The sequence below is a fragment of the Parambassis ranga genome, chromosome 12 (genome assembly GCF_900634625.1).
Source record: "Parambassis ranga chromosome 12, fParRan2.1, whole genome shotgun sequence".
NCBI classification, from domain to species: Eukaryota; Metazoa; Chordata; class Actinopteri; family Ambassidae; genus Parambassis; species Parambassis ranga.
The window spans coordinates 7,133,947-7,146,425 of record NC_041032.1 but is presented as its reverse complement, the minus strand read 5'-3'; the positions used below and the strand labels follow the sequence as shown (position 1 = coordinate 7,146,425).

The 12,479-nt window shown below is 41.2% G+C and overlaps 1 protein-coding gene across 1 annotated transcript in view; it reads left to right on the top strand.

Annotated features, from left to right (window-relative positions):
- The window catches only part of LOC114443886 (matrix metalloproteinase-17-like), a 46,699-nt gene that overhangs the window by 18,563 nt on the left and 15,657 nt on the right, over nt 1-12,479 (top strand). The window contains exon 4 of the mRNA XM_028418234.1: nt 9,758-10,044. Within this exon, the coding sequence (XP_028274035.1) occupies nt 9,758-10,044 (287 nt within the window). The remainder of the gene's footprint in view (nt 1-9,757; nt 10,045-12,479) is intronic.

The window sequence follows — 12,479 nt, the reverse complement described above, 5'->3', positions numbered from 1 at the left end:
GTCTGCTGTGTCGCTGTGATGAAATGATATAATTTATGTTTCAGCATCATTTTTTTTTTCAAATAAGTACATAGAGACTGCTGCACTTCTGTTATGATGCAGTCCAGTATACAATTTTCCTCCCCATCTGTGCTTCCTTTGATATGTTTAGATGAGAGGACTCGTCGTCCAGCCGGAAATCTTCAACTCTGCAGATCAATTCTGCCTCAAAGGCAAAGGAATTTCATAAAAGTGGCATTTTGATTAGAAAGACCTTTAACATACTACAAACAAGTCAGAGGTTCCTCTGGATTCTTCATGACATTTTTAAAATGAAATGTTCTCTCATGCTTAAAAAACATTTGCATACCTTTAGGAAGCACATCACTGAGTGCAGCCATACTGCAGTAAAAATCCAACAACAATCTTAAATTGATTTATGGATCATAGTGGATTTAGTCACTAAAACACACATGCACCCTGCCTCCGTTTAGTCTCACACATGCATTGTGTTTAATCCTAAATTACACTGTATTACACATTATCACACCCTCTTGATTTTGTCATTTAGGCCCCATTCAAGGATTTGAGCTGAATACCTATTTCAAATCTGGCTATGACACACGCAAGTCCGCTCTCAAGCGGATTGTTTGTGTAATATACAGAGTCTGTTCAGGGCGCATAGGACCGCAGGTGCGCATGCGCCGTATGTTTTTTTTTTTGTCTCATGTCGCTTGTTCTTTCGTTTTTTTCGGTTTCAAAAAGCAGTTTATGTCTTTGTAGCCCTGTCGACAATAAACTCGGGGGAAACATCGTAGTTCGATGGTTGTTTACATGCGGTTTTTGTACGCAACCCAGACATGCTTTTCCATAAACCGGAAGTATCACGTTGCTAGGGGGATTCGCTAGACGCATTTGCATTCAGACCTGAGCCAGATATATCCAGATTCGCGTTGTTCAGACTCAGAAAAAAGCTGTATATATCTGGATACGGCCCAAATCCTGCTCTAGCCGGATTTATTTCGCCGTGTGAATGGGGTCTTAAAAGACCAATCCGCTTTTGTGTTGTTGTGGTGTGTTTGGTGGGAGTAGGAATTTCAGCTTGCCTTCTAATACATGACCCAGTTTCTCAAAAAAAATCCAAACTGTGCAGAATATTGAGTGCATCTACACCAATGACAGATGCATTAAATATAGAACATGTAAACCAAAAGGAGTGTGAAAGTTTTTCCCAAGTTTCGATCTAAGAGTAGTTCTAAGAGTTTTCTATTGGTTGTTTTGAAGCATCTAACTTGACCATAACCTGCCCTTTTCTTGCGAGAATCAAGCTGTGAACCTTTCAGAGCGCCTATATAGACTCCAGTAATGTTGCTGTAGAAATGACGTGTAGTTACATCATGAACAGCACGATAACAGAAACACTTGATCAGAGTCTCGACGGAGCCTCATCCATCTGACCCGCTCATTCTTGATCTAGTGTCTCGATCAGAAGCGAATAACCTTACGACAGTATGTTTAAGATGAAACATTTATAAGATTAGTGTGATACAGTTAGGCCTTTGATAAAATAATAATCAGAGAAAGCAGAGCTGTAACATATGTTTGGTTGATTTACTCACACTATCAGTGAACTGGTGTGTGGGCTGAATATGAAATACACTCACAAATAGAAAGAATAGAAAAAAAACACTGCACGCACTCCACAGTATGTATTCATATGGTGTTGTATGTATTGCCTTCCTTCTGGTGGGCTGTAACTTTGTTTTCTTTCTTTGAACTGCTGCCAATCATGCAGCGTGCTCCTGTCAGCTCCCTGCACTCAAATAACACAGCCTTGTCCTCAGTCCAGTCGGAAAATTCACAGCTACTCAGATTTGTAGAACAGCTGTGGATTACGCGCTGGCTTCAGACAGATTTTCATAAGGTGCATGTATTCAGTAAAGCCACCATAACAAAGTGCAGATACTCCGCATAGATTGGTCTCTGTGGCTGTAACTCTCATGCTGTCTCCTTCTGTTTTCACATAATGTTGCACCATTTTAGAAACATTATTTTTATCATGTAATATTTCATAGTATTATCTGCTTCATTAGATTATATGGGTGAATAACAGGCTGACTAAATGGAGATAATGTGCAAAAACACTTAATGAGTCAGATGTAATCTGACAACCATAATAAATGGTGGAGTACAGATCCGCTGAGGAACACTAAAGAAAACATAACTATTTATATCTTTGCAGTACATATTACATCAACAGTTTTTAATTATCTTTTTAATTGTTCAGCCAGAAAGTCAGCGCGTACAAGTGTCTATTTATGTTTTATTATTAAAATAGAACACACAGAGGATATAATACAGACAGGAGGAATCCCCACTGACTCTTGTGTTTCCAGCTTCTGTTTAGAGTAATATATTCCAACAGAAAGGTGAGGGTTTAAATTGTTGTCATAATTTTCATCATGATATTGTTGCCATAAACTCCTGGTTATGGCCAAGTTCCTTCAAAGGAGTAAAAGAAGTGCCAAAGTGCAAATATGTGCAGTTACTCACACTCTGCTGTGTACAAAATGGGACCAAACTGTGAAACAAAGGCGCACTGAATGACACTTCACTGCCCTCTCATGCGTCATTATGTGTCACTGTACATTTTGGGAACATTTTTTTCCACAAAATAAGCAGGTAAATGATGAGTGTGATGTCTGAGAGCTTCGGTGCCGACACTGAGCTTTTAATCCCAAACTCAGCTCCTGCTTATACCTTCCGTGTGCCGACATGCCGCTGCGCGCTCAGCCAAGTATGTTATAGTCGTCCACAGCGAGTTGTGTAACAGCTCACTGTTAGCTCATTATCTCATATTGTTAGCCCATTATCACAGCAGACAGCCTGGCAGTCATTAGCAGCCCGACTGATAACTCAAACAGATAGGTGTAGCGAAGCTGTTTAGAGGAGAGAGAAGAGATGAGGAGGAGGATGGGAATAATGAGGGGGAGTGAAAGAAGAGAAGAAGTAAACATGGAGAGGAAGATTGTATCTTTATGTGGTCAGAGGCGTTGCGTTTTGGAGTTGGCAATCTGTCAGTTCGTCGGTAAATTAAATATCTCACACACACTTCCTGTGTGGACTTCTTCAAATTTGGCACAAATGTTCACTCAGGCTGAAGGAACCTGCGCTTAGATTAAAAAGCCTCATGTATGAAACAGGATGTAAACATGGATGTAATTTTAGTTCCTTTCTCCAAGTGTACAGTAGGTCCACAGTGGCATCGTGCTCTTTACATATTGCAGTGTATCATTATTGTAATTATACCCCCAACATCTCAAAGACATTGTTTCATAAGACCTGCACTTCAAACCCAGAGGGGGTTATTAACAAACAGTGGAGCCATATTCAAAGCTGAAGGTGGCTTGTAATGAGAGTATTATCCGTAGCCAAAGACATATATCTGCAACAGGGGTCCATCAAAATATCATAGCTCACATTGAATGTTAAAAAAATGCCACAGCTGTAAGCAAAGGCACCTTTGTGTTCCAGTCACATAGCTCTGGGAGTATAAGAAGTAATAACGCAACGCTGCAAGCAGTAATGGCCAGACCATAAACCACAGCATGACAAATGGTTTTTCATTCTCTTGCTCCTTTGGCACCACATTAGGATATATATAGTTGGGTATCAGGTGATTAAAATATTTTGCAAGCATAATCAGCTATAAGAACCTATAGGAGGATCATATTCATATTCTGGTATCTTAGCTCATACTTATGATGTTCAACGACTTGAGCATGAGAATAGACAAACTGCTAATGAATCCCAACATTACATGGTGTGTATGATGGTCAGCATTTTCACTAAAACGTGGTTAGCTGTAGGAAGACATTGTGATTTGGACAAAAAAATGGCCTATTATTCTTTGTTTTCAGCAAAGTGCAGGCTACAAAATCTTAAAAGTTCTGCAAAGCCAGGCAACTACATGACCTTCAGTGTATATAAGTAACTTTCAAGATTGAAAATTGAAAATGTGTTTATATGAAGTTCAGTGTTGTCTTCTGGACCCAAAATGAATTCCCATTAAATAGTAGCTTGTTGAAACCCATCTAGCCAGGGAGGTGTACACTGGAGTTTCTCCTTCTCCCCTTGCATTCAATACCTCTAACCTAATCCATCGTGTGTGTGTGTGTGTGTGTGTGTGTGTGTGTGTGTGTGTGTGTGTGTGTGTGCGTGTATGTGAAAGCGGCACTGCCACATAAGAAGTGTTTGTGGGCATCATAGTACATGCTGTAATTCCAGGTTATTAAAGTCCTCAGCATTCATCTTCCTGTTGCCATTTGAGACCATAAACCTATGAAATTGCTTGGTAGAGCCTCAACAATAACTATAAGGCCATTATCTTTTTAGAAACCCTTCATCAGATTTCACATCAGTGCCGCAGACTTGGTGACTGTATAATAGACAGGACACACAGAGAATGACAGATGAGGGAGATGCAGATTGAAAAAAGGAAGAGAGAGATTTTTGGAAAGAGGCGAGAGACTTCATGCCGAGCCTTTTTAATTTAGCGTCTCTCATCTTCAGCGTGAATGACATGCTGTGTGTGTGTGTATGCGCCTCTCCGTTTGTGTGCGTACGAGCAGGTTTTGCTAATGCACAGCGTGAGTTTGCGTCCATGTCTGTGAAATGTGCTCATGTGTGTTTCTCCGATGCTACATGTGTGCTTCTACAAATGCATATGAGGCTGTGAATCACCGTTGGCACATGAGCTTTCAATTTGCAGGGTAATCAGCTTATGTCTACCGAGGGTAGCAGAGCACAGGAGGTGAATGTATTAGACGTCCGCGCCTGTGTGTTTGCGTGCACTTTTTAGCATCACTTTTGATGTCAGCTCATGTCTCCGCAGAGCGGCAAAGCCACAGGAGGTAAGAGCCTGCTGAGGTGCTGAAGGCGGGGGGACAGTGAAAGAGTCTTAGAGGTTTCTTCATCTGTTTCTCTCCCTCTCCCCCACAACTTTGCCAAGCCTCTCTTCTTTTCATTCTGCAACTCTCCACCTGAATCACCCCTTCTGTGTCAGTGTGTGGTAAGAAATATGCAGAAATTAAAAGTCAAACAGGTGAAATGTAATAGGGAATTGTGCCTCTGTGTGTGTTCAGGTGTGCAAGCCACCATTTGTGTCTTTATGTAACAGCTTAGCTTAATACAAATTTGCAGGCAGACACATTATTACCTGTATGTAGTTTGCTCCTGCTTATTTCTGAAATGAAGGGTGGTAATCGTGGTATGGAATTAAATAGGTCACAGAAATGAAGTAAACCTAATCAGCGCTCTGTCCATCCAGCTAGTGTCTAAGTCCATATGACTGGGTTCATCTTCTATTTGTTGCAGAAAGTTAAATTGGTTTCATTTGATCCTAACAGTTCATTGCTGCTTTTATACTCATGGATCTTAAAGCTCCAGGACAGAATGTTTGTCTCCCTCTCTTGGCTATGAGAGTAATTACACAAAGCGGTCAGCCTGTGTGTAACAGGAACCCATCTCACATGGGGTTGCATGGCATGGTGTGTCGCGAGTAATACAGTTTGTGTAATAAGCGAACTCGAGCTAAGCAAACTCATTAATGAGTGACTGAAAGCACACTGTGATTCCACATTGATCATACAGCAGCCCCCATGTTGGTTTCCAGGAAAGTTAGAAACATGTATGCATTTCTTACTGTAGGCTGGGACTAGTAGTGTTAGTAGTCTTCACCCAATACATCCTCATAACTGCCAGACGTCACCCGATGATTAGACTAATACAGCTGCATAAGTGTGCCTTACAGGTCAGTGAGGTAGGCTACCTCCCAGGCACCATGGTGGACTTTCACTCAAGAGTTTTTTTGTTTTCAGTCACATTTGGGTTTTGGCAATAACACGTACTGGTTAAGGTTAGATTTTGCAAAACAGTGTAAAGGCTTAGGTAGAGGTCGTGAATTGAAGGAAGCATTTCCTTTCTGCAGTCGCCATTTTTGGTTGCCACAGTGACGGTTCCCACACTTAAAAACACATAGAGATGTGATCTGAGAAATAAGCACACATTTCTGTCCTTTTGGGACAGTAAGGTAACCCCCTTCTTTCTTTTGCCCAAAAGAGACTTCATCATACTCCCAAGACAAGAGATTTAAAACTCTACAGAGTAAAACTAAGCCATTTATGACACAGAACAGAACCTCGTTTTGCTCTAACACAAATATTCTTTATTATAAACTGTAATAGAACAAAACACTCTTAAACTTTCATTTCTTTAAACCCTGAATTATCCAGTGCTTCATGTTTCACTGGCGTTTAGGAGACAGTCCCCCCTCTCTCTCTTTCTTTTACACCTCTGTACTCTCTTGCATGTCTGGAACAGAAGCCATGAGGATCATTTTTGGTGGGTAAGGATACAGAGACATCAGATACCGTGTCAGAGATGGAAATGTGTCTATGTGATCACTGATCCCTCTGAGTGCGGTAGCCCGAAGAAACGCTGAAACTTAAGGAACTCATCATTGTCATGGAGAACAGGCGCCATGATTCTGACTAAAGTTAGAACTGTGGTGAAGATGAAGCCATGGGGAGTTGTCAGAAAGATTTCTGCAATAAGAGAGTCCCTGTGTTTCTCCTTGTTACACTCTCTTTTGTTCCCCCTCCCTCATCATGCAGCACGCCTGTTTCTAACTAATTTTAATCTCTCTTTGATGCTCCATCTTCATTATCCACTTCCTGCGTATTTCATCCTGTTCATTGTCTTTTTTGTGTGTTTGAAGATTGGACATGTACAGTGTGTACTTTGAAAATACAACCATAAGTTGCACCTGATGAAACTAAGAAAAAGATTAGGAGTATACTCTTCCAGTTGTTGCTCACCGACATTGAGTTTAAAACCAAATACATTTGTCAGGAAGTGACAGCAACATTGTCCTTCTCTGACACGTGGACAAACACACCGCTGTCCAGCCTTCCTTAACCACCACTAATTACCACTAGAGTGGCTTCTGGGAGGTAAGCATTAACTATCAAACCCCTGTGATCAGCTGTCACCGAGCCAGACTCAGGGTTCAGAGCATTGGACAAACGCAGCCTCAGACCACTGGGTTGGTAGACGTTTGGCAGTACAGTTGCTTAAATAAAAAGCTGTGGCTAGATTGAATAGTCTTTCTTCTTCAAGTACTGCCAAAGGTCTTACAACCTTAAGACAAGTAGCCCAAAGGAGCTCCTCAGGAAACAAAAACCACCTTTACAAATCTTTACTGTTAACATTTCTATCATAACCGGGCTGTTAAAAGCACCAAAACAAAACTGCGGGGGGAGAAGCTTCTATCAAAAGAATGAGTCACCAGTGCTCGACAAGAAGTCCTTCATCATAAAGAATTCAACTATGAACTGAAAGAAATGTCAAAAAGATGATTTGTTTGACAAGAACTTGGCTTTCATTATGCCAAATACAACAAAAGACGAAGCAGGAATGACAGAGGACTTTGTTTCTAGTGACAGAGCTTTAGTCTCTGAACCTATTTGTGACCTAAATGTTTACTATGATTGGCACAGTGAGAGTTTGACAGTCCCGTAAGTGGATCAGCCTGTCTGAACTGATCAAAAATAATCTGGCTTTTGTTGTGGCATGAGATCTGCATATGCACATTGAACGACAGCTGAAAAAGAAGCCTTTTTTGGCCCATATACATTAGATTATGTATGTATACAGCTATGTTTAAGGAAGGAAAGGTTTAATACCACTAACCAGTCCGCAATCTGAGGAAAGAGAATCTGATGTAATGCAGGCGTTATGACACTATACCTACCATGTAGGAGCTGATCCTCCTAAGTCTGCAAACAAATGTGTGCTGGTGTATAAATATATATTTAAAAAGGGGATTAAAAGACTCACCAAAGTGGAAAAAAACGTAGTGGTATCCCATGAGTGCGAGAGGATTAATTTATAGTTTATTCAGGACTTAAGGAAAAGTCACAGCTCAGCTGAAGATCGGCTCCCTTTGGGTTCACTCACCTTCAGCTCTCCCTGCAGCTCTTCTTATTTAACATATCTTAAATCATTTTTCTTACTATGTTCTCCCTCATTCCTGTGCTCCTGTCTGTCTGTCCTTGTGAAATGAAGCCCTTATGTGTGACGTCTTGCCCCGTGGCGCTAAACTTTGGGTCTGTCTGCAGCAATCGATATGTGAATCAATATGTGTGCTGGCACTCCTTTTTCTGATTGAAATATATACAGTGTTACACAAGTTACATTTGTCAATACAGCCTTGCAGTTAATGGAGAAGCAGGAAAACCTTGAACGCCTATAGAGATGTAAGATGTCACTGACGAGTAGGCAGTTTCACTGCATGGTGTATGTTTTTTGTACAGTTGTGTTTTAACCTTTTCCTACTAACTGTAGTATCTCTCATTTATGTCACTTACTGATTTAACGGCTGCAAAATGCCTTTTGTATTTAGCTCTTTTGTGTGAAAAAGAAAGCAGAAACGCATCACGGAGGAGCAGAAAGGGATGAGGAGGAGGCTGGTGGGTGAAAAGAGAGTAAAGAGGACGAGAGACAATGACAGTGAAGAACAGCGGAAGGAGCGGGGATAGACGAACTTAGCATGAGGTCTGAGTGGCTTACTGTTTATCCTCGATTTCCTTTTCTACTGTGTTTGTCAGATGGAAATGACATAAGTCATGTGACGAAAGATAGAAAAGTAGTCAGAAGATTACAAGCTGTTCCCAGTGGCTGATGCCGCAATCTCTCCGAACGCACTTTGTATTCTAAATTTATTATCAATACGTCCGAGCACCTGAGCATGAAATGCAGAAACGGATAGAATCGCATTGTATGCAAGCAGGAGCCTTCATGCAGAGGCAGCATTGTATCGTTGACCTTTATGTTTTTGTGCTCGACAGAGCAGCCTCCACCCTGCTGCCGTTTTTACCTTGAGTTTTCTCCATCTGTTGGTAGATGGTGCAGGTTTATCTTTATTTGAAGAAGATGGGTGACATATTTGGACCCATCTGATAGGCTGTGTGTTTCACTAATGCAGTTCAATGCAGTGGATGGCTGTGCGTGATGGTGAATGCAACATCCTGCGTATATCCTGCTGACTCAATGGAAGCAACAGCATAAAGCAGCTGCAGACCACAGATACAGTATGAATCACATACTGTATACTAATTACTTTACTGATCTTCACTCCCAGTTTAATTGCTTCTTCTCACCAGGGAGTGATTATTTAAAGTAGTTTATCTATTATATATACATATATATATTATATAATACATTTTAAGATTATATTGTAGCTGAGTATGGAGGCCAATAACTGCCAAAATGAAAAAGTTAAAAAATGACATAATTAAATAATGACTTATTTATTTTTGCTTTATTTCTGTTTCTTTTTCTTTTAAAAATTTTAAGTCTGTTTATGTATTTTGTCAGCTCTGGTTAGAATCTGTAGGTAAACAGGCATAATTTGAACATAACTCCAACAACAAGAGCAGTACTGGCACTGGTGTCACATCTCTTCATGCTAATCTCTGATGTGTCACACTGAGACACTTGATATCCTCCTCTGGCCTCGTGTCCTTTATTTCTTTCTTCTCTGAAGTGCCCTCTCCTGACTCCACTTCTGCTTCGTTCTTCCTGTCAAGTCTCCATCCACTTTCCTCATCAGCCAACTCATCTACTTCATATTTACTCCCCCATGTCCTCAAGTCTCTTCCCTCTTCTCTATCTTGTTGTATTTTATATATTATTCCTTCTCTCTTTCCTTTCTCAGAGTGAGGACCTTTCCTAAGGATTCAGCCTTACTGGGCAGGGACACAGTCCGGGCCCTGATGTACTACGCCTTGAAGGTCTGGAGCGACATCGCGCCGCTTAACTTCCACGAGGTGGCGGGGAGCGACGCAGACATTCAGATTGACTTCACAAAGGCCGATCACAATGATGGATATCCCTTTGATGGGCCAGGGGGCACGGTGGCGCATGCGTTTTTCCCCGGAGAGAGATTCACAGCTGGGGATACACACTTTGATGATGATGAGGCCTGGACCTTCAGATCTCCAGGTCAGAAAAGTGACAATTATATTTAAGATCCATGTGGTGACAGGAGCATAGAGAATGTATGCTTGATCCTCAAAACAGTATGTGTGTGTGTGAGAGCGAGAGAGAGAGAGAGAGAGAGAGAGAGAGAGAAGTTTTTGGTATAAGTATCAGTATAAGCATCACCTGTTTACTTGTTCACGCCTCAGTGTTGTGAGTGTGATGAACTCTCAGTGACCACTAAAGCGGAGTATTAACCTGAATCACATTAATTACTTCCTGTTATATTATATTCCAAACACAGTCATCAGCACACAGGCTCACTGATTGTGTTTTTCCTTGGAGCGGAGCGGGCTAATAGATTAGTTTATGTGACGTCCTCCTGGATGATATGGCCAAATTTATTTCATCAGACAGTTTTCAAAGAGCTCGATTACCCGCTGAGGGAGTTCTACGAGTTTGAAATGAGGACATAGTGACAGCGGCTCTAAATGGAATTCAATCAGCTTCGCCAATCAAAAATAGATGAGCTCACATTAGAGATACCCGTCATTCTTTAGGCCGTTCTACAAAGCACAATGCTGTATTTTAGTCCCAGAAGCGCTTATATTGACTGATTCATGTCCTCACTTGTTGTTCACTCATTCACAGAGCACACTGTATGTTCTCTGAGCATTCGCTCGCCCCCTCCTTGTGTTGTTTGTGTTCTTGTTGTCTTATTAATACATGTAAAATCCAGACTCTCTGTATTCTGTGACACAAAACGCAGCCAAATGGTGAAGTCCTCCTCCGTCGTCTTGTCACTTACCATCATCCTCTTCCTCCCCCCCCTTTAAAAACACATAACAGAGCGCAGTTAGCAAGTGGGAAAGGGTGGGGAAGCATTATAGGTCCACTCATGCAGATGTAATAAGCGGATGGAGCGATGTAGTCCACTGAATGCATCGTCAGACCGTCTCATCACGGTCACATGAATGACAGCATAAATCATTAACTCTCCTTTTCTCTGACTTGCTTTCTTTAATTTGTCTTTTATTTGGATGGCTGAACTTAAAATGACCTTGCTCCTCTTCTCTGCTCTGTTGGTCCCCTCTTTGTGAAATTGGATGGACACTAGAAAGTCAGAGGAGTACAGATGATGTAGTTGGCTAACAGCCAAAGTCTTTCCAACCGTTTAGAAAAATAAAATACATGTTCTAAGTTCGACCTATGACAACGCAGACTTCAGTGTGCAATGGTCAAAATGAGTGGATTGCAGAAGCAGAGGGATCATTGTGTGGGCAACAAAGTAATTACAGGTTGCAGTAAGCTCAGTTATTCCAGTAAAATGTTAAAAATAAAAAAAGCAACTTTTGATTTTTCTAATTATATCTGCTGCTTCTAGCTAATTGATGTCTGTATTTCATCTGACTGTATTTCATCTTAAAAAAGAAAATAGCACCTATGCAGAGGAAGAGTAATTGTTACCACCACGCTGTATATACCACCATCTGCTAAAAAGTCCCCGAAGCCAGGAGATGAAGGAGTGCCAAAAGTTTTGTGATGTGCGAGCACACCATTACTCCTCCTCTAATTCCATGTGAAGCCTTTTTTTCTTTCTTTCCAGGAGAAACTGAATTACACAACTTGGCAGCATGTGTCTATTTCTAACTCTTCCTTACCTGAGCCTCAGCCTTCATAAATAGACTATATGCTGTATGAAAGACGAAGTCATGACAAAATCTGACATGAATACTTTTTTTTCCAAATCTGGAGGCAAAACAAACACACACAGAGAGAGAGAGAGAGAGAGAGAGGCCTGTAACTATGCTGTCCTTTATGAAGCAGCACTAACAATGTGAGTGATTTTGCTCCACAGACAGAACAACAGTAAGTCTGATACACTGTGTACTTAGGGTGATGTGTGTCTTGTGCAGTGCACTGTATGGAACAGCTCAGATCTGCCGCATGCACATGACGCACCAACACTTTATGTGATGTTGCTTCATTATGAGGAAGGTGTCTCCTGTGGGCCACCATGGAGGGGGGGGAACAATTCATCACTCTGCTCTGACAGGTAGTGTGTGTGTGTGTGTGTGTGTGTGTGTGTGTGTGTGTGTGTGTGTGTGTGTGTGTGTGTGTGTGTGCTCCACAAGTTGCTCAAGATTTAAGTCAAATCGTCAAGTCGGTTTTAGGCACACAGCTTGTGTTATAGTGAATGTGAATAAGTCAGAAAGATAAGCATGTTATGTTTGGAGGTGCCACAGTGTAGCTTGCTTATTGTAGCTAACATTTTCTGGTAGGCATAAGGGTGCTATAGAAATGTAAAGAAAGTTCCTGCAGTCAAACCTACCTGATGTTTTGCCTATAGTACGATATGTTGTGTTCAGGGTGAATCATGGGTCAAGTATAAGTTAGTTTTTACACTATAATGTATGATTTGTCGAGCTTTATAAATATTATGCAGAACAGGAGGTGGA